The sequence below is a fragment of the Hippocampus zosterae genome, chromosome 7 (assembly GCF_025434085.1).
Source record: "Hippocampus zosterae strain Florida chromosome 7, ASM2543408v3, whole genome shotgun sequence".
NCBI classification, from domain to species: domain Eukaryota; kingdom Metazoa; phylum Chordata; class Actinopteri; order Syngnathiformes; family Syngnathidae; genus Hippocampus; species Hippocampus zosterae.
In genome coordinates, this window is record NC_067457.1 from 20,702,456 (window position 1) to 20,720,343 (window position 17,888).

Below are 17,888 nucleotides of genomic sequence, written 5' to 3' on the forward strand. Positions count from 1 at the left end.
GCATTCCTGCTTGCGCTCTCCGGAGAGACGAGGAGGAAAAGGAATTTGCAAATGCAATCACTTTTTATAATGCTTCTCCATATGACTAAATAGTAATCGGAAGATGTCAGCTCAATTCGGCTTGAGCAAAGTCTTACTTGGCGCTAATCTGCTTTGCCAGGGTGAAGAACAGCAGTTTTATTGAGCTAATTGCAGGGAAATAAAAATTGGCGCCTGCCTAGCATGCAGTCAAATGTAAAAAATAGTTGAATATCGATCCAAGCTTCACTTTCATTCTCCAATATTTACTTATTAGGATGGCTCAGGGTGCTGGGCTAGCTAACTCATGTGTTCATAAAAATATACAGCAACAATTTTCTAGTGGTTAAGCGATACAACAGAAGTCAGACGATTAATTTGGTTGTAAATATGTCATGTGGGAAGAGACAACACAGAAAAGCTTCAAGTTCACCCTCCTGTCCCTTATGACGACATTGACTGGATCTGCTGCCATTTAAATTGAAGGCTAAACCACAACAGGAAAATGTCCAAAACTAGCTAAACATCACCTACAACAACATGCTGAGACAAACGGAAGAAAAGCAGTAATACAAAACTAAATCCATTTAAAACAAACCCCAAATGCTCGTGTATGTTAAGACAAAGATGAAAATGAATATTTTAATTGTCATTTCAATTGGCTTTAGTTAGGTTTGTAACCATAAGATGTAGTTTTCTGAAGCATTTTTGGTTATGTTTTTTTAATTGTCGTTTTAGTTATGTCGTTTTTCATCGACTCAAATAACCTTACAGAATATGAAAAAAGCTACCCAACAACAAAAACAACAAAACAGTAAAACATTTTGACTGTCAAGGCAGAGGTGCTAAGGACTACTCCAATGTCCTAAAAAAACTAAGGGTTTTTTTTTATATAGCTTGAAATATACAACAAATGAACACATCTTACGAGTGAGCTAAATAATTAAAGCGTGTTATTTTGCATTCAGTGGAAGAGTTATTGACGACAGAAAACACCAGGTCATGTCAGTGAATCAATGGAGTTATTTTTGTCCTGGCTGCTTCGAGTTAATCGACGCCAGCTTCCGTCCTTCAACGAGTGTTTATATGTCACCCTACAGACCAAACATTACAGACCTGTTTCTTTCTCTCTCTGCCGCAGTTACACAACTCGGCAAAGTGCTGCGAAAAAAACTGTCTGAGGCTGCAATTATACAATACAATACAATACAATACATGCTCGACACGCTGCAAAAGGGACGACAACGAACAGGTGTTGGGCTGTTGAGATTGAACATTAGCAGCGAGGGAGTGAACAAATGAGTGAAACGTCAGCTCACCTTGTCTACAAGGAGACGCCGTGTCGCTGAGCATGTAGCAGAAGCAGAGCGTGCACAGACAGCGGCAGAGAAAAGCACTGGAGAGATGTCATTTCCGTGGTTTACCACAATCATTTCCTGTAAAGTATTTACAGAATCTGAAATTACAACTTCTCAAAGAGAGAGAGAGAGAGAGAAAGAAGGGCCCAGCTGCAGGTTCAAGACCAAATCTGAAGGAGGGGAAGAGAGACTTCATGCAGAGAATAGAACTGCAAGTGGATGTTGTCTCGCAGGATGCACACGAATATCCAGGAAACGTGGTTGAACGAATTTGTACGATGATGAAAAAATTGCATACATGCACATTTGGCTGGTATGAATGTAACATGCTAAGGCACATATTTTGCACGCAGAAAAAAAGGGCATCTACCATCAAACGAACAAAAGTAACAATGTGGACGCAGGTTAATTTACCTTCTGCCATCTAGTGGAAGAGTACATCACTGTACATCGCTGACATGTACATAGGTGGTGAAACGAACAGCATACACACATAGTTAACAAGTGTGTCCCCTTTTTGTGACATTTAATTGAATATAAAATATGTGTCTGGGCTCAATAAAGGTTGGCAAACTACACTTGAGTGGGTCAAACCTGGACGTATAACAAAGCAGTATACGGCGAGGATTTTAGGTGCAATGCCGCCGTTTAGCGGTCGCTCTGGGAAATGCAGCTGAAAGGACCTCAACAAAAAAATAAAATATAGTACCAAAAATCTGAGATGGCTTTGTGTCCCAAAACACCTTTTTGATGGCGATTTAAAAATATCATCACTTTTTTCCCCACCCCATCGAGTTTTTCAATTTTTTTTTTTTAATTGACCGATAAAAGCTTAGGCAGTATGAATTTTACCCTGCGTTTTATCCATCACAAGTAAGGCTTTTCGAGTCGGGGGCATTTCCACATTTATTTCAGGATTGCATATATTTTAAAATATGTAATGTTCTATTCCAGGACATATTCTTTAAATACTTTCATATTACTTTTTGTTCAAAAAAGCTTTTGGTGCTGTCGTAATTAAAAACTACTGTGACAAATTGGTATTATAGTGAAAGTAACTTGTATTATTTTCTTTGTTTTCACCTGATGAATGAAATATGGGTATTTACGCAAGAAACACTTTTTTACTTTAAAGCTGGAAAGAGAAGAAACCAATTCAATGAGGACTTTAATATAAAAAAAAGACATTTGAGCAGAAAACAGGACTGAGCTCTAAGCATTTGATTTGAAGCGGTTACGCCACAGAAATGATCATCATCCATTAAAAGGTGTAAGTTGTATTTTCTACAGTTAACCTGTAAATAAAGAGGACAGCAATGCATTTGGCCCGGTTGTAGACGGAATATAAAAGGGGCTGATGTGATGAAAAAGAAAAAAAAAAAAACACGGACGCCATCGAGACTTGATGCTGGGCTGTATGAAAGTGCTCTATAAATGCAGTTGAGTTTAGAGATGGGGTTGGACGCCATGGGGGTGGCTTGTCTGCAGCAAGGGAGCATCCGTTTGGAGCTCCGGGATGTCAGCTTGTGTCGTTTGTAGCAGCATCAAAAACAAACACCACGCAACTTCGTCAGCTCCTTGCAAACCGCTCTTCAAATGTATATTATGTTTTTTAGGACCTTGGTAACAGCTGTTTTACCCAAATAAGTCTGTCATAGGGTTGACAACTTTAAGTTCATTGCAATTTAAGAAGGTCAAGAAGTTCATTGGTTGTATGTCAACTTAAAATCAGACACTCCATGGCCACTACAGTCGGTGCCCCCACCACTTTTTTTAAGCCCAATAATGAAGGGCTGACATCGAAATGGATGGCGCTGCAAATGGCTTTCAAGTCCTGTCACCAACCGAGTGTCAGTTGGGAAAGGTCCTCATTTAGTGTAAGGTGCGTAGTCAGTGGCGATCTACATGGTGCTCTCCGGGAAGGCAACTCTTTGCCGTGCAGTCCTGGGACGGTTGCGCACGGGGGCGGTGGCGGCGCGTTCGCGTTCGCTTTCGGACGGCTTTGCCTGCGCCGGCGGAGAGGCCGCGTCCCCAATGAGTTCGCGCAGGAACTTGAACTTGGACAAGAAGAGCTGCCAGACCACATACCAGCCTGTGACGGAGGCAACCAACATTGCAATGTTAAAGCCAGGCCATCATGTGCACTCTTGTCATTATCAGTTTGATAGTTTCGGACATACTGCTTACCTAGTGGAGCGCTTTTAAATCAGGAGAGACGGCCAAAACATACATTTATGTTTGTTTACATACATACAACATACAAACATGTATGTATGTATGTAACACGTACAGTACATTTGACAATAAAGTTTTATCCAATCCAATTTACAAATACAAAAATACTCTGATATAAACTAAATGTGATTTTTTTACACTAGTGATGAAAATGCATTTTGTATGTTAGAATATGACTCGCATCTATATTTGTGTATTCCCTTAAAATAGTGCCCCCAAGTGGTCAGATTGAGAACACGTAACTAAAATGACTTGTCTTACAGGCTAACTAAATTTGAGTGAAATGTGCAGCAAGGCTCTTTAATAAACGTGCGGATGGAGGTTACCATATCAGCAAAGACAAGCTGCGACGAAATATTAGTATTTTGTACTTTTACGCGGTCTCAACAATGGTATCGAAATACTATTTCACTATTCGCCATTTCACTACGTTGTTGCTTGTGTTTAGACACTTATATAACAACAATTGTGTACTGTACAACTGTTGCCATTTGATCCATAATGTGCACTTGCACAATGAAAATGTTTAAATGGGATTCCTGACATGGTTGATGGCAGTATCGCGTTAGTCTCAGTAGTCACCGACATGCCAGCAAAAGATAGTCTTGGGCGTCATCGAAACTTGTAAAAGACTATTAATCCTCGTTTCAATTGGACACAATCGTCTAAATGTTCACTGACAATGACGCACATTGGCCTTAAATGTAAGACACTGTATTATGTGAATTAAACATGTAGACAGTCGTCCTTCCAAACTTACCGCATAACATGAAGATAAGAACACAAAGCAACGTGGCCACAATGACCAGCAATGTGAGCCCGACACTTTGCCACATCTTAGCTGAACACTTGGCTTTGCGACGAGCAGGGGAGATAGCAGTTTATTTGCCAAGGTCCACCATCGAAAATACAGAAAGAAAGGTGCAGCAGCAGATTAGCTCCCTCCCGCCACTGGCCGAGACGAGAGACATACAATAACAAAACTGCGGCGCATCGCAAACTCACTCTAGCCTGTTAGCATGTGGCTACCGCAACTAGCTTAAGCTTAAACTATAGCCACTTTCAAACCCGTAAAGGCTATTTTACGGTAACCGGGCCCAGCATATTAGGGAGAGCCGGATTTGTGCTACATAACTGCAGAATGCCTTTGTTTTGCTAGCTCTTTAATGAGTAATTGTGGTGACAGGAGAGTGACACTGCGGCTGCGCCATGACGAATTGACTTCTGGGTAATGAAGTTATTCATCCATTTAGGGCAGGGGTGTCCAAACTTTTTGCCAAGGGGGCCAGATTTTATGTGGTAAAATGTCGGGGGGCCAACCTTGGCTGACATTCTTTACATTGAACAACAATATTGTTCAACAAATTTTAGTAAGCCAGTCTGTTTCACATTTCCATTTTTATTTTAATTTCAACAATCTTAAGAATTTCTTTTGGTTCATTTGAAACAGGTATATCACATGCAACTGCTTATTCACTTGACTTTTTCTTAAACAGAAGTCTCCTGAGTGCAAATTGATTGATTTGAAACATAAAATGTATCACCATGACTTTTCAATAGTCACAAAACCTTTGACTCGAACAACAGGGAAATGAACAAGCAATACACATATCCACAACTGCAAGGATCATTTGAAATATGACATATCAGTCAATATAAACACGGAGTGATGTCTTGTTAACTCGTGAGTGATGCCCTCTAGTGTCTAAATCCTATTACTAATTTAGTGAATGCTATTACTCATTTAGCCACTAGAGGGAAGCAGTACTCTATGAAACATCACTCACCAATCTACGAGACCTCAGTCAATGCAACACGTGTTCCATTGCGCCCAACCTGCGGGCCAGACGGCACTGATTTTATGACAGGGGCCGAGGGCCGGATGAAATTCGACCGCGGGCCGGACTTTGGACATGCCTGATTTAGGGTGCAGTTGCGGGAGCCTATACCAGCTGACTTTGGGCGGAAAGCAGACAACACCCCAATGTGTGTGTGTGTGTGTGTGCGGACGGAAAACCAAGAATTGTGTCTTAAATTGATTACAATAAATTCGGTACAAATGCATTTATTTATTGTCACGAACTATTCTACACCTCTGCCTTCTACGCAACTGCTGGGCCGTGGGGCGTTGCATGTTGTTCCTCAACTGTCCAGCAGGCGGAGACATTTACAAATTCTTCATATAGTCTGTAATTCAAGATCTAACAAACAGTAAAGTTCAGCATTTTTTTCTCACATAAAAAGCAACCATCCCGAAGTAACCATGAGAATACAATTGTGGGAATGCAACTGCAAAATTGTGTCTGTCTCTCTGGGATCATCAAACACCATAAACCCATTTAGCCATCAAAACTGGAGGGTAATAAATTGTCTTGAAATTATCTTCCACTAGATTTGTAATTCCTATTACCTTATCAACCTATCATACGAAAACAAGAATCGAAACACTTCACCACGTATGCCTTGGAAATCAGTCTGTCTGACGTGAGGACCATTCACGTGCGCACATCCAGGTCCAAATATCCTCCTTCCGTGCACTATTATTCACAGATTTTCAAACAAAGCATTCAAGGTGCATCATCGTCCAAAAGGTACACAAGCTTGTGTTGATGACAATCTTCTCGTCAAACCCTTCCTTAGCTCATCTTATTTTGGCTCTTCATCATGATGATCTTCGCCGCCAACATCTGAGGGTCCACTATAGACGGAAACATGTTCATGGCCGCGTCCACCAAGTCTGCGCTGAAGATAGCGAGGAGCTTGGTCCGGGTGACTTTTCTCTCATCCCTGTAAGTCGCGCGCCGGCGTGACTCCCCAAGCGCCATGTCAGCACTGTGCCGATATACTGGCGTGAGGCTGTGAGAGAGCTGCTGCTTTGCAAAACTTTGCGAAAAGGCAAAGTAATGGATATAACAGCGGCACGGCGCACTCCAAAGATGGCAAGTCGGCATTGGGTGGGATTTACCAGATGGCGGTTCATACTGTGCATGACAGTTAGCCTGTTGAGCCTCCACTGATTTATTCTCCATCGACCCTATGCCGGAGTCCAGCTGCTTCGGAGAGCCATGCTCAGAAGAGTCCAAACTGTTCTTCCCCTTTCTACACGAGACCTGCTGCTTCGAGTAGTGAATCGCTTTGTCTTTCTTCAAGGGGCTTTTCTCAAGGCCCAGGGTCAATGTCCTTGCCACATCTTCAGCTAATGAGAGGCTTTGGCTGGGGACGGGACTCCTGACAGAGGGGACCTTTGCATTTTCTCGAAGTTCATCGGCAAGCAACCAATTAGACTGCTTGACTCGCTCCGGGTGGAGATATTTGCATTTGAGTCCAAAGGTACATTTCTTTCCTGTGAAATGAACAATAAAAAGAGTGTCGGTTTAGAAACATGCGCTAACGTACCTGAATGCATTGTTGTCACATAAAATCATTGTGCCGGAGCTACTTTGATACCGTTTTATTGCCTGTAACTTTGCGAGCTCAATTTTTGGACAGTCTGCACAGTTTAAAGATGGTAGATACTGTACAGTGAGGCAAGTCAACGAAACTTTATTGACATAGCACATTACATACACAAGACAACTCAATGTGCTTCACAGGAGAAAAGACACCTAACAGCACTTTAAAACACAGCAGCTCATGACATTCAGAGGCAAAGCAGAGAAAAGAAAGCTCTTAATCTGGATTTACATTTACACTCGGGGTTGACTCACTTATTCCATTTGCGTGCAGCATAACAGTTAAATGCCGCTTCACCGTGTTTGCTTTGAGGCATTCAAATCAGTAATATGTCAACTTTACTCACTGTAAGGACATGGAGGTTTTTTCTGTGTCTTCGGGGACCACCGCAGGAAGTTCTCTAGGTTTGGACCGTCTCGGCCAAGTGGATCATCGGGAACCATGAACCTGCATTTGAGAAATACTGCATGTCAGGAATACCAATGAGAACACGTTTAGTGCTTTTCAAGATCCTCCAGTTTACCAGAGACGGTCAAATAACACAACAAAGAATAAAGTGTCATTTTTCCAAAGGCGAAATAAATCCCAACAATTAAAGTGAAACGATAATAAAAGTACTGGTCTGATCAACTAAGGTATAAAGCAGATGGCGGTTGCTAGATTGCATGTTTGCGCTAACAGCTCGCCTTGTGCTGATAGTGGGTGTGTTCCTCACAATTTTCCAAGATTGTGACCTTTGTGGAAAGCGGTCGGAGGTTGGCGTACACACACACACACACACACACACACACACAAAGAAAAATATGCAAATCCTGAAGCTCAAAGTGTACCTAATGAAATATACAGTATGTGGAGTGTTTTGTTTTTTTTCCCCCCAGTGACTTGAATGATACGAAGAACTCACTTGTCATTCACAAAGGAGTACATGAGCAGCCTCTCCTCGATGCAACTGTTCCACTCGGGCTTGCTGACTTGCAGGTCGTGGTAGACGTCGTTGGACACGATGATGCCGCCCGTGTCGAAAGCCAGCTGGACGATGAACTTGTCGTCGTTGCAGATCACCCGCTTTTGCCTCACCCGGCGTGACGGCGTGAACGTCAGGTACTTCTTCCTCTCCAGATCGACAAGGATATGCTGATCTGCAAAGCAAACGTTGCACGAGTTCAACATTAACTTTTAACCATTGACCTTCTCCGGTGGCGTAACTTTCGCAATATTCCGGGGTGGGGGGGGTTGTTTTTTTTTTCCTCATTGAAATTTTATTTGACGGTATATTTTAATTTCACACCGTCAGAAAACCCGTCAGTTACAGGCGAAACAACAATGTTGTCCCAATTTAAAAAACGCTGCAGAACAATGCATCTCATGTTTTGTAACATGTACGCGTGTTCCAACGATAATTTGACAACAGGGGACAACTAACAATTATCACACGTTCCCGATGAAACACGGTGCCAAGGTTCTGATTCTCTTCACTCCTTTATAAATCACGAGAAAAAAAAGAAAGAAAATCAGGAAGAACTAATAAACATGCATTTGGATTAATATTGAAATGTAAACGACAACTGCATTAAAGGGCCACTTTTTTTACTGCTTGACATTGGCTTCAAAGATATATCTCTTCATAATGGACGATTCAATATGCACCTCGATACAGCTGCCCGCATAGGAGAGGTGGTTTGTTCCACTGTGATGAAATCTTGGGTTTACTCCAAACAAGGTTAAAAGGTAGGCAGCAATAAATCAAAACGATCTCCCGTAGTCTTACCTGAAATTGGAACATCGGGTCTTGGGTGCTCTTTCCTCCAGGAGGGGACAAACACGGTGATGGCTGTGTGGCCTCGCTCCAAGAAAAAATCGACTGCCAACTGGATCCCCATACAGGAGAACACTTTATTGTTCCCATGGCTGATTAGAAAAAAAGAAAACAACGAAAACAATTCAGTTCGTTCAGAATTAAGGTCAGGCCTGCCACACCTTCATAAAAATTGCAGCACGCAACCCATGACACACACACACACACACACACACACGCGCGCGGATATTTCGGAGGCTACCGGTTGCAGTCATTGGGTGTGCTGCCTTTCTGTGACAGAGACTCCCCACGATTTGCTCTTTCATATACAGGTACAAAAGAAATTCAAAACGTAGTTAAGTAGAATAAAGGGCCCCTCTATCGAGGGCGACGGGTTTATTTCGCAGTTTGGGATATTCCAGTTTTATTACTATTTCGGTCTGACGCTTGTTTGTATCGGATGTAATTGCACTTTCCACCACTAGATGGGGCACACAGCAGGTGTAAATGTGAAACAAGAAAATGCACATGCAAACTCCACACAGCGAGGCCCAAGCTGGAATTGAACCTGTTACCGGAACCTCTGCACTGTGAGGTCGACGTGCTAACCACTGGATCACCAGTAGCATTTTTTTGGGGGGAGGGGGGGTCATGTCCTGTAATCCTACTTTTTACGCCTACAAAAAGCAGCAGTTGTAGGTTCATTGGGCATAATTATTGACGCATGTGAGATTACAGGTTCAATTTGTTAAAAAAAAGGGATTTGTTGACTGTACATTTGCACCTAGTCTCAACCATGGTAAGGGAACTATTTGAAGTAGTATTTCAAGGCACCAATGTATTTGGGTTGCGTCCAAGATCATTTCAGATGTCTGGCATGATAACTACAGGTATTTGAGTCTGGATCGCAGTCCAGCTGGTTACTGAGAAATCTCTGCTCTGATTTGCATATTCAAGCTTCGACTCTCTTACCTGCGCACATGCCTGACACACACCCATGCATGCAAAGCCACTTAATGGGTAAAATAAAGGGCAAGCGTGGACTTGTTTGTCATTCCTGAGGCGCTGTATATGCAAAACATTGGAAAGCTTTTAATGACTTCATGAAAGTCAAGACTCCGGCTTTCAAGATTGCGAAAGGCGAGAGATGCCAGTGTTGTGTAACCGCTAATCACAGCATTCTTTTATGATCACGGTACACATGGTGAGATGAACTCACCTCTGCGTTACCACCCTTACAAGCACGACGAGTCTATCTTTTTCCATGGTGGAGGATTAAAAAGATTTTATAAACCCTTTCAGGGGCAGCGGTCACTACAGTGGACAGCTTATCGTGTTATCAGGTTACAGGGTGCAGGAAAGCGTTAATGCAATTAGCCAAAGGGTTATCGTTTCAGAGCTTTTTTTTTTGGTTAGGAAACAGAATGCAATTTTTCAATAAATGGAGAAAAAAATGAATTTCAATTTTTGAATGTTTGTTTGTTGTTTTTTTTGCTTGAACTCCATACTTGCTTGCCGATGATATTTGAGTTAAGGACGTTTGCGTGAATGAGTGTGAAAAGAGTCAACACGAGGCTTCGTAGGGAATTCGGAGAGGTGTCTGAGGGAGCCGTATCACCTCCACAAATGAGAAACATTGCATTGTGAAGCGGAAACTCGTTTCTTTCCTCAGTATGGATGTGGGATAAGCCGTTTCATTTTTCAATATTTTCGTAAGTAAATTTCTCCACGTGGTAACAATAGCCAATGAATAATATAAAGGGAATTGCAAAGCACTAAAGTGCCACTTGACAGAAGCTAAATGAACCCTTTCACGCAGCCTGTAACCTGATAACACGATAAGTTATCCACAACCGCTGTCCCTCAATGGGTTAAAATCCTATTTGCTTTATTTCACATTTCGGACTCACGCTTGACAATATGACAATAACAATTAAGTTTTTACCTCATGGCTACGTTACTCCCATCGATGACAATGGGCCTGAGAGCATCTTTATCATCGCCGCCGTCCTTTCTGGTTGGAGAACCAGGCGGCAACATCCCGGTGGACTCCGTGGACGGGATGGTATCTTGGGTCACCGGTACCAAAAAGGTTGTGAGGGGCGGCGACGTCCCAGTGGATTCCGTGGACAGGATGGTATTTTGGGTCTCCGATACTGACAAGGTGGTGAGGGGCTCCTGACAGACACTCGGGTCAGCTTTCATCCGAACCAGCGCTCCAAGAACTTGATTTCTGTCTGTTTCGGGGCCGCACTGCTTCAGCACAACTTCGACTTGTGCCGTGGAGTAGCCCAGCTTGTGGAAGAAGACCAGCTGGTCCTCGAGGTGCTGATGAGTCAGAGAGGGGTCAGACTCGTCTGGAGAAGGCGTACACCCAGCGGGCTCCATCGTGTCACAGGCAGGACGAGACGACAGGATCTATCAGGTTGAATTGCTTCCTGACAATTGAGGAGTGGAGTCCACTGATGCGTAATTTAAACGATCAGCCTCGTTTCATGGGTGCAGCCTGTTCATTCCCAATGGTTGGGGGGGAAAAAAAACACAGCGGAACATTTATTTGCAATACAAGAATATTTATCTTAGTTATGAAAAAAAAACATTACAGAAAACTAGTAACATAAACATAGATCATGAATAGCTGATCATAACATGTTCAAAAAGTAGAGGAAGATGTCTAAATCTTATGTTTGCCTTCCACCTTATTTCTGTATTTCATTATTAATTCACATACAGTACTTCTATCAAGAAATACACAGAATATTCTAATATTCAGTAAATTTTCTGACCCGTAGCTACAGTATGGTCACAATAAGTAGTTAGCCATAATAAACACCAGCTTTTGCAATAAGCCATTCAAATAATAGTTAAAACGCATGTTTACATGATGTCTACCAAACCGTTGCTTCAGTTATAGTATTAGAAATATGCATTATTAGGAACGATTTTCTGTCCGTTTTTCCTATGCCACATTAGCGTTTGGGCTATCTATATTACACGTACATGTTGACAAATAATAACTAACTAATAATAAAAAAACTAATAACTTAAAAACCTCATCTGTTTAAAAAAACAGACAGACTAACCTTTTGAGACGAGCCCTGGTAAGTGCATACGAGATGTGTGAAATTATTCTTCCTCGTCAAACTCCAAGAAGCCTATCCCCGAAGACGAAAGTGGTCCAATTGATTTGCTTTCTGCTGTAAAGACACTTTTTGTTTCCCCAATCTTGCACTCAAACCGCAATGGAATGATCTTACCTGGGGATTGCCTGCCCCCTATCGAGAAGGACGAGAAGTGCAGGATCGTACACGTAAAAAACAAAACAAAAAACATGCCAACTAACGTGATCTGTTGGGGATATTACAGTTTTAGTATTACGATTAGGTTAGTTAATATGTATTTTTAGACAGTGGGGTTAACTAAATACGAATTCCAGTCGACAAAAGGCACTGGTATATAAACAATGTTAAACTTAACTGATAAGACAATACCAGACATCCACATCCACCCCCCAATCAAAATTTCAACCTAATTGCATCGCATTAGGCCATAGCCAGGATATGTGGTCATTGCACACCAGCCAATGAGGATGAGCGAGGCTGTGGCTGATCCTCATCCTGACCACCTGTTCCATCTTAAAGGTTTTCTGCAGAGGCATGCTTAGAGAAGAGCGTGGAGGGAAAAAAAGCAGCAACCTGCTACAGAAAACATGTCCTTAAAAAGAGATCTGACGTTCAAGTAGATTAATTGTCTGTAGCCAGACCGATTTTGCAGGATGTCAATGAAAACTCTCCCCCTGGTTTTTATTAACCTTGGTGGGGAGATGCTTTACATACTGGACCAGCGCCTGAACGCTCACAGAGCTTCTGAGGACAAGTCTGAGAAAGGTAGGTTGAAAACTTCTGCCAGGGTTTCACTCTTGGCGCTGTCATAATGTATGCGAGATGTTTTTAGCATTTTTTAAATTTATAATTGCTTTTGTCTTTTTCTTTGGAAAGCTGCGGGAGTGTGGTCTGAAAATGACAGAAAAAGAGGTACAGGCACTACGCTAAAGCAGTGGTTCACTAGCTTTTAGCTTAGGAGTCCGTAAAATGGTGTCGTATGAGTGCATTCCGTCACACTGCCTTCAATATAGCAAAGTATCCCATGTTCAGTTTTGCCATCACCGAGTGATGATCAACTTCTTGTGTTTCCAAACCTTCCCGTTGACAGTGATGAACGACATCGTCGGGACCATGTTCAGTCAAGCCTTCATGGATGAAATTCTTAAACCTCAGCTGCTGTATTCACACAGGACGATGAAAGTCGTCCTGACTCGCTTGGCGCACGTCTCGATCATGAAGTTGAACCCGATCAGCATGGAGAAGGTAACGGAACACCAAGGCAAGATGACGATCATGAACACGCTCTTCAAAGGAATTTATCTTTGACATGGCTAATGAAAAACCGACCATGAACACAAATGAACAATAACAAGTAGAAATGGGAAAAGAAATACACACTTCCCAGGATAAATATATGTTTGGTCTATTTTCAAACAGCTCTACGAGCTGATGCTCATGGCCTTCAAGTATCAAGTCTTCCTCTGTCCACGCCCGAAGGACTTGCTGCTTATTTCGTACAATCACATCGACACCATCAGGGGATTTGTGAAAGACACCCCGGCAGTTCTCAACAAAGTGGACGAGACTCACAGAAAGCTCATCGAGGTAGACCTGATCCCGTCAGTCCAGAAAATACAGGAGACCCATTTGCTGCCAGCTGGAATAGTTGAAAATCTGCGACGGAGAGTACAAAACACATTTAAACTTATCAAAACACATTCAGACTGATTAAAACAAAATTTTGAAGGTATTTCTTAATGCCAGTTTTCACTTGAACCTTTCTAAAAAGATGTCAAGTGTGCTTGCTTCAAGCTCCCTGTTAACGTTTACTGTAAAAGTGACACATTAAACTTGGAGGAATCAAACGTAAACAGTCAAACGTTCGACCAAACCATTTCATTTTGGGTAACGGAAAACCACTAGCTTAATGCTAATATATATAATTTGAAAGATTGCCTCAGGTAATTTAGCATGGATGTTACGATAGCTGTAAACTTTCAAATAATGGCTTTTTGAATACATGGAAATATAGTCTACAATAGAGTCTTGTAAGTTTCATTTCCAGAAAATGTCGAGCTTTGCCACCATTTTGTGACATCGAGTTTGTACAGTAAGTGCCACGGAACTGCTATATGCAGAAGCGAGTTGAGGAGCCTTGTTTAAAAAAACATTTGCATCTTGTGTCATCTATAAGCAATTCTAAACATTTTGGGCGGCGTCAATTCGCGCATTTCCCCTATAGTGTACTACGATTGCGTCCGTGGCTGTCGGTTGACAGTATGTAACATTCACGAGATTTCTTTCCAATCCAGATCTACTCGTCTATGACTGCGGGTGAATTCCAGCTTCTCCGTCAAACTCTGCTCACGTTCTTACAAGACACACACATCCGCGTGAGTGCCTCGCTAACTAAATCATTGCTGTAAAGAAATGAGATTAAAACACTGTGTCATACACAAACTGTCTCTGCGCATTCAGGTATCCATTTTCCTCAAAAACAAAATCCAGAATCCCAATGGGCGTTTCGCCCTGTCAACCTCGGGCCCAGTACCTCACGGAATGGACATTCCGGGGGTCATTAGGTGAGAACGTATTATTTGTACTGTAGAATTTCTTTGCGTTCCTTTGGACCGTTCAATCCAAAAACGCTTCGCCTCCATCATGTCTATGTAGGATATTTAACAGGAAGGGACGAGAAATGCGACAGAGGAGATTCGCATCGGGGGGGAGTTACAGCCACCCGACGAAAGATGCATCATTTGGCCTGCATGGGGACCGAGTCATCAAATTGGGCGTGAACATGTTGTGCACCTCTGGCCATGTTTGATAGTCTTTTTTTTTTTTATGTGTGGCTAACACTTCCTTTTTCTTTTTTTTTTTTTTGCTGTGTTTTATTAACTAAAGGTACAGCGTAACTCTCGGAGGGGAATCATCCAAAGTTCCCTCAGTGAAGGTATAGTAACAGTAAAACTTTACTCGGAATATGTCATTCTACATTACATTCATAGAATCCTGCATGTGCCGCCCTTGATCAATATCGTATGGATACTTCTGAAAATAAGTCAACACACGCGAGTTTGATACCCACGCTCAATATTAGCATTTTTTTTTACCCGTCTTTCTGCGATAACTGTCTCTCTTAATTTCATGATGCCACAGATGGATGCCTCTCCCAACCCATTGGCGAAAGAAGAACTCAATTTGCTGGCTTGTCTGATGGGCACCGTTGAGATTGAGAACGCGTCCTTTTGTGAAACTGGCTTTCAGATCAACCTGCTTGCCTCAGCCCAAGAAGAGGAGGAAGGGTATGCATTTTATTTCTGTCATTTATCCATCCATCCATTTTCTAATCCGCTTATCCTCGCGTGAGTCGCGGGTGTGCCGGAGCCTATCCCAGCTGTATTCAGGGAGTTGGCCGGGCACACCCGGAACTGGTTGCCAGCCAATCACACGGAATACATGCTCACAACCACACCCAGGGACAATATTGAGCATTCTATTTGCCTGCCATGCATATTTTTTGGAATGTGGGAGGAAACCTGAGTACCCGTAGAAAACCCACGCAGGCACAGAGAGAACATACAAACACCACAGAGGTAGCGTCATTTATCCATCATGTTTTTCATTTATATTTTATTTTGTTGAATAGGGGAGCTTCAGGTGGAGCCAACGAGTCCGTGATAAATATACAAGCCCTGATGGTAAATGTGGATATTCTTCGCGGGTTTCTCAAACTGCCACATGATTAATGTTTTTTTTTTTTAATTTCAGGATGAACATTCCACTACTCAGCTGGCTCAAATCGCCAAACTTTTTGTTGAAGAAGAGGAGACATCAAATAATGTGAATAACAATAAGGGAGATGACCTGCTGGCTATGATGGATGACCTTGGACCCTTGTAACATGTTAATTGTGGCATCAAACCACACTTCACTAGAGTGTATCCCAGCTAAACACATTACTTAAATTATTGAAATAAAGTTCGAATTTATTGCAGTCCACACTATTCTTTTTAAAGAATAAAATATTGATTGTGGATTATTGTTTTGTTTTTTATTACTTCCTTTGGAAAATTCATAAATCAGCAATATTGTTTATTTTAAACACTGATCCACTGAGATTCTGCCAGTAGCCTGAAGGGGGCAGTGTTGTTTCGCCTGAACATCAAACGTCATCACGTTACGTCTTCTGTATCCGGAAGTGTTTTGCATTCTCCCGCGAAGGCGTTGGTATTTTTCAAATGGATTAAAACGCAAGGTAAATGTTTCGTATTCAACACACATTGATCGATCAATAGGGGGGGTGTTGTCGTTGACGTTTTCGCTCCATGATTTAAATCACCGAAAACCCGTGCAGAAAAACGTTTTTTAAGCGGCGTCTCTCGAACTTTTTAAACCAAGTAACAACTAAAACTACGAAGATTTCCATTACAGCCAAAATATGATCAACAATAAAATACAATAGCGCAGAAGGCCAAAAAAACGCGATCGAGATTTGCGTCCTAAAAAGTGTATTTATTGCAAGCCACTGTGACATTATGTCCAGTTTGAACATTAACATTTCGTTTAAATATAGGAAAAATATTTTTTGTAATGTATATAAATATATCAATGAAAACTGTACGGCACATAAATATTTATTTACTGCCCAGTGTACTGAATACATTACTTCCCTTGATCTCACCTAAATTTTTGAATGCACATGCTCAACTTTTAAACGTCTCAGTAATTTTTGCAGAACTTACTGTTCTCGAACAATGAGCTGAACGGCAAAATTCCTAACAGGTGTTTGATCCAGCCAACATTAGCATTTAAGATGGAAATTAGATGAGAGCTTCTGTCAGTGTAAAGCTCAGTCGTGCATGCCCGACAGCTAATCACTATGTCTCGGGAAGTTGATCTGGCTATTCTCATGCCGTTTGGTTCAAGAAGTGTTGACGCGTCCCGCTGGTGCTAAATCATAGAACTTAGATAACCTCGAAGCTTCTTGCAGGCGGTCATGGAGTCGGAGAGCACCGAGGGCCCGCTGTTAAGCCAAGCGGAGAGTTTCAGCTCCATCCGGGAGCGCACCATCGCGGAGAACAGCATGGTGGTGCTCCTGCAGGGCCTGCGGGGGGAGGTGACCACAGTGGACCTGAGGAACGAGAGCACAGCACGGGGCCGGGTGATCAACGTGGATGCGTTCATGAACGTACGCTTGGAGGAGGTGCTCTATCGTGACCCCAAAGGGCGCCTCACGAAGCTGCAGGATCTCTTTATCACCGGTAGAAACATCCGCTATGTTCACATCCCCGACCACATGGACATCATGAAGACTATACAGGGCCAGTTGGCGAAGATCCACCGTGTCCGCAATTTTGCCAAAGAAGGAGGCGGCAGAAAGGAGTTTGCCAAGAATACAAATTAATTGAACTCTGTCCCAACGACATGGAGCTGGTGTCGTTTTTTTCCCTGATGTTGTGGCTTTACTTATGATTGAAAATAAACCCTTACTGATCCTGAATGGTGAATTTTTTTTTTAAATTAGCTCTTTACGGTTTGACAAATGTGCTTCAATGGGTATGTCAGTTAATAATTGAATGTTTAGCCCTCCCGTTAGATTGTGTGGTCAAATCGATCAATTTCGGCTGAGTTTAAAACTCTCGTAAAAATATTTCAAAATAACACTCGTGAAATTATTAATTATAATTATTAAATAATTATTAATATATGTGGTACATCCGATATGAAGTCTAACCTTGCCAGATTTTTGTAACATATGACCGATTACCTGTTTAATTCAGTCAATTGAAAAAAAAAAAATTGGAAAGGGAAAGTAAAAATCAAACAACTGTGACGATGTGGTTGCACATGTGTGCACACCCTTTAATAACCGGAATGTGGTCATGTTTCGAACTGGCCAATCACATTCCAACTCATGTTCAA

At 42.0% G+C, this 17,888-nt stretch overlaps 4 protein-coding genes and 1 long non-coding RNA gene across 5 annotated transcripts in view; 2 read left to right on the forward strand and 3 right to left on the reverse strand.

The window, feature by feature from the left end:
- Positions 1-2,172, reverse strand: part of LOC127604401 (uncharacterized) — a 43,860-nt gene extending 41,688 nt beyond the window's left edge. Inside the window, exon 1 of the long non-coding RNA XR_007963306.1 lies at positions 1,338-2,172. This is a non-coding gene — a long non-coding RNA (uncharacterized LOC127604401). The remainder of the gene's footprint in view (positions 1-1,337) is intronic.
- Positions 2,173-2,531: 359 nt separating this feature from the next.
- On the reverse strand, positions 2,532-4,784 carry smim13 (small integral membrane protein 13). Its single transcript, XM_052071444.1, has 2 exons — positions 4,372-4,784; positions 2,532-3,468 (listed from the first exon to the last, which is right to left on the reverse strand). Exons 1-2 carry the CDS (start codon positions 4,445-4,447, stop codon positions 3,278-3,280), a joined length of 267 nt encoding a protein of 88 aa, XP_051927404.1. The 5' UTR covers positions 4,448-4,784; the 3' UTR covers positions 2,532-3,277.
- An 876-nt stretch (positions 4,785-5,660) lies between these two features.
- On the reverse strand, positions 5,661-12,765 carry zc3h12ab (zinc finger CCCH-type containing 12Ab). Its single transcript, XM_052071425.1, has 6 exons — positions 11,943-12,765; positions 10,805-11,365; positions 8,833-8,972; positions 7,969-8,203; positions 7,411-7,511; positions 5,661-6,954 (listed from the first exon to the last, which is right to left on the reverse strand). The coding sequence occupies exons 2-6, from the start codon at positions 11,245-11,247 to the stop codon at positions 6,248-6,250; spliced, it is 1,626 nt and encodes a 541-aa protein (XP_051927385.1). The 5' UTR covers positions 11,248-11,365; positions 11,943-12,765; the 3' UTR covers positions 5,661-6,247.
- On the forward strand, positions 12,591-16,044 carry oscp1a (organic solute carrier partner 1a). Its single transcript, XM_052071432.1, has 11 exons — positions 12,591-12,746; positions 12,858-12,893; positions 13,072-13,226; positions 13,401-13,568; positions 14,276-14,356; positions 14,442-14,545; positions 14,637-14,765; positions 14,868-14,916; positions 15,123-15,268; positions 15,613-15,664; positions 15,735-16,044. The coding sequence occupies exons 1-11, from the start codon at positions 12,635-12,637 to the stop codon at positions 15,864-15,866; spliced, it is 1,164 nt and encodes a 387-aa protein (XP_051927392.1). The 5' UTR covers positions 12,591-12,634; the 3' UTR covers positions 15,867-16,044.
- An 83-nt stretch (positions 16,045-16,127) lies between these two features.
- On the forward strand, positions 16,128-17,466 carry lsm10 (LSM10, U7 small nuclear RNA associated). Its single transcript, XM_052071442.1, has 2 exons — positions 16,128-16,221; positions 16,957-17,466. The coding sequence occupies exon 2, from the start codon at positions 16,963-16,965 to the stop codon at positions 17,368-17,370; it is 408 nt and encodes a 135-aa protein (XP_051927402.1). The 5' UTR covers positions 16,128-16,221; positions 16,957-16,962; the 3' UTR covers positions 17,371-17,466.
- The last annotated feature ends 422 nt before the right edge of the window (positions 17,467-17,888 follow it).

What these genes read in the sequence shown, in the direction of transcription:
- smim13 (XM_052071444.1), bottom strand. Translation starts at nt 4,447, where the DNA reads ATGTGGCAAAGTGTCGGGCTCACATTGCTGGTCATTGTGGCCACGTTG. An exon ending in TCTTATCTTCATGTTATGCG is followed by an intron (nt 3,469 to 4,371) that starts GTAAGTTTGGAA and finishes CCTCCGTCACAG; the next exon opens with GCTGGTATGTGGTCTGGCAG.
- zc3h12ab (XM_052071425.1), bottom strand. Translation starts at nt 11,247, where the DNA reads ATGGAGCCCGCTGGGTGTACGCCTTCTCCAGACGAGTCTGACCCCTCT. An exon ending in TACTCCTTTGTGAATGACAA is followed by an intron (nt 7,512 to 7,968) that starts GTGAGTTCTTCG and finishes TCTCAAATGCAG; the next exon opens with GTTCATGGTTCCCGATGATC. An exon ending in AAAACCTCCATGTCCTTACA is followed by an intron (nt 6,955 to 7,410) that starts GTGAGTAAAGTT and finishes TTCATTTCACAG; the next exon opens with GAAAGAAATGTACCTTTGGA.
- oscp1a (XM_052071432.1), top strand. Translation starts at nt 12,635, where the DNA reads ATGTCAATGAAAACTCTCCCCCTGGTTTTTATTAACCTTGGTGGGGAG. An exon ending in TGAAAATGACAGAAAAAGAG is followed by an intron (nt 12,894 to 13,071) that starts GTACAGGCACTA and finishes TCCCGTTGACAG; the next exon opens with TGATGAACGACATCGTCGGG. An exon ending in TAAATATACAAGCCCTGATG is followed by an intron (nt 15,665 to 15,734) that starts GTAAATGTGGAT and finishes TTTTAATTTCAG; the next exon opens with GATGAACATTCCACTACTCA.
- lsm10 (XM_052071442.1), top strand. Translation starts at nt 16,963, where the DNA reads ATGGAGTCGGAGAGCACCGAGGGCCCGCTGTTAAGCCAAGCGGAGAGT.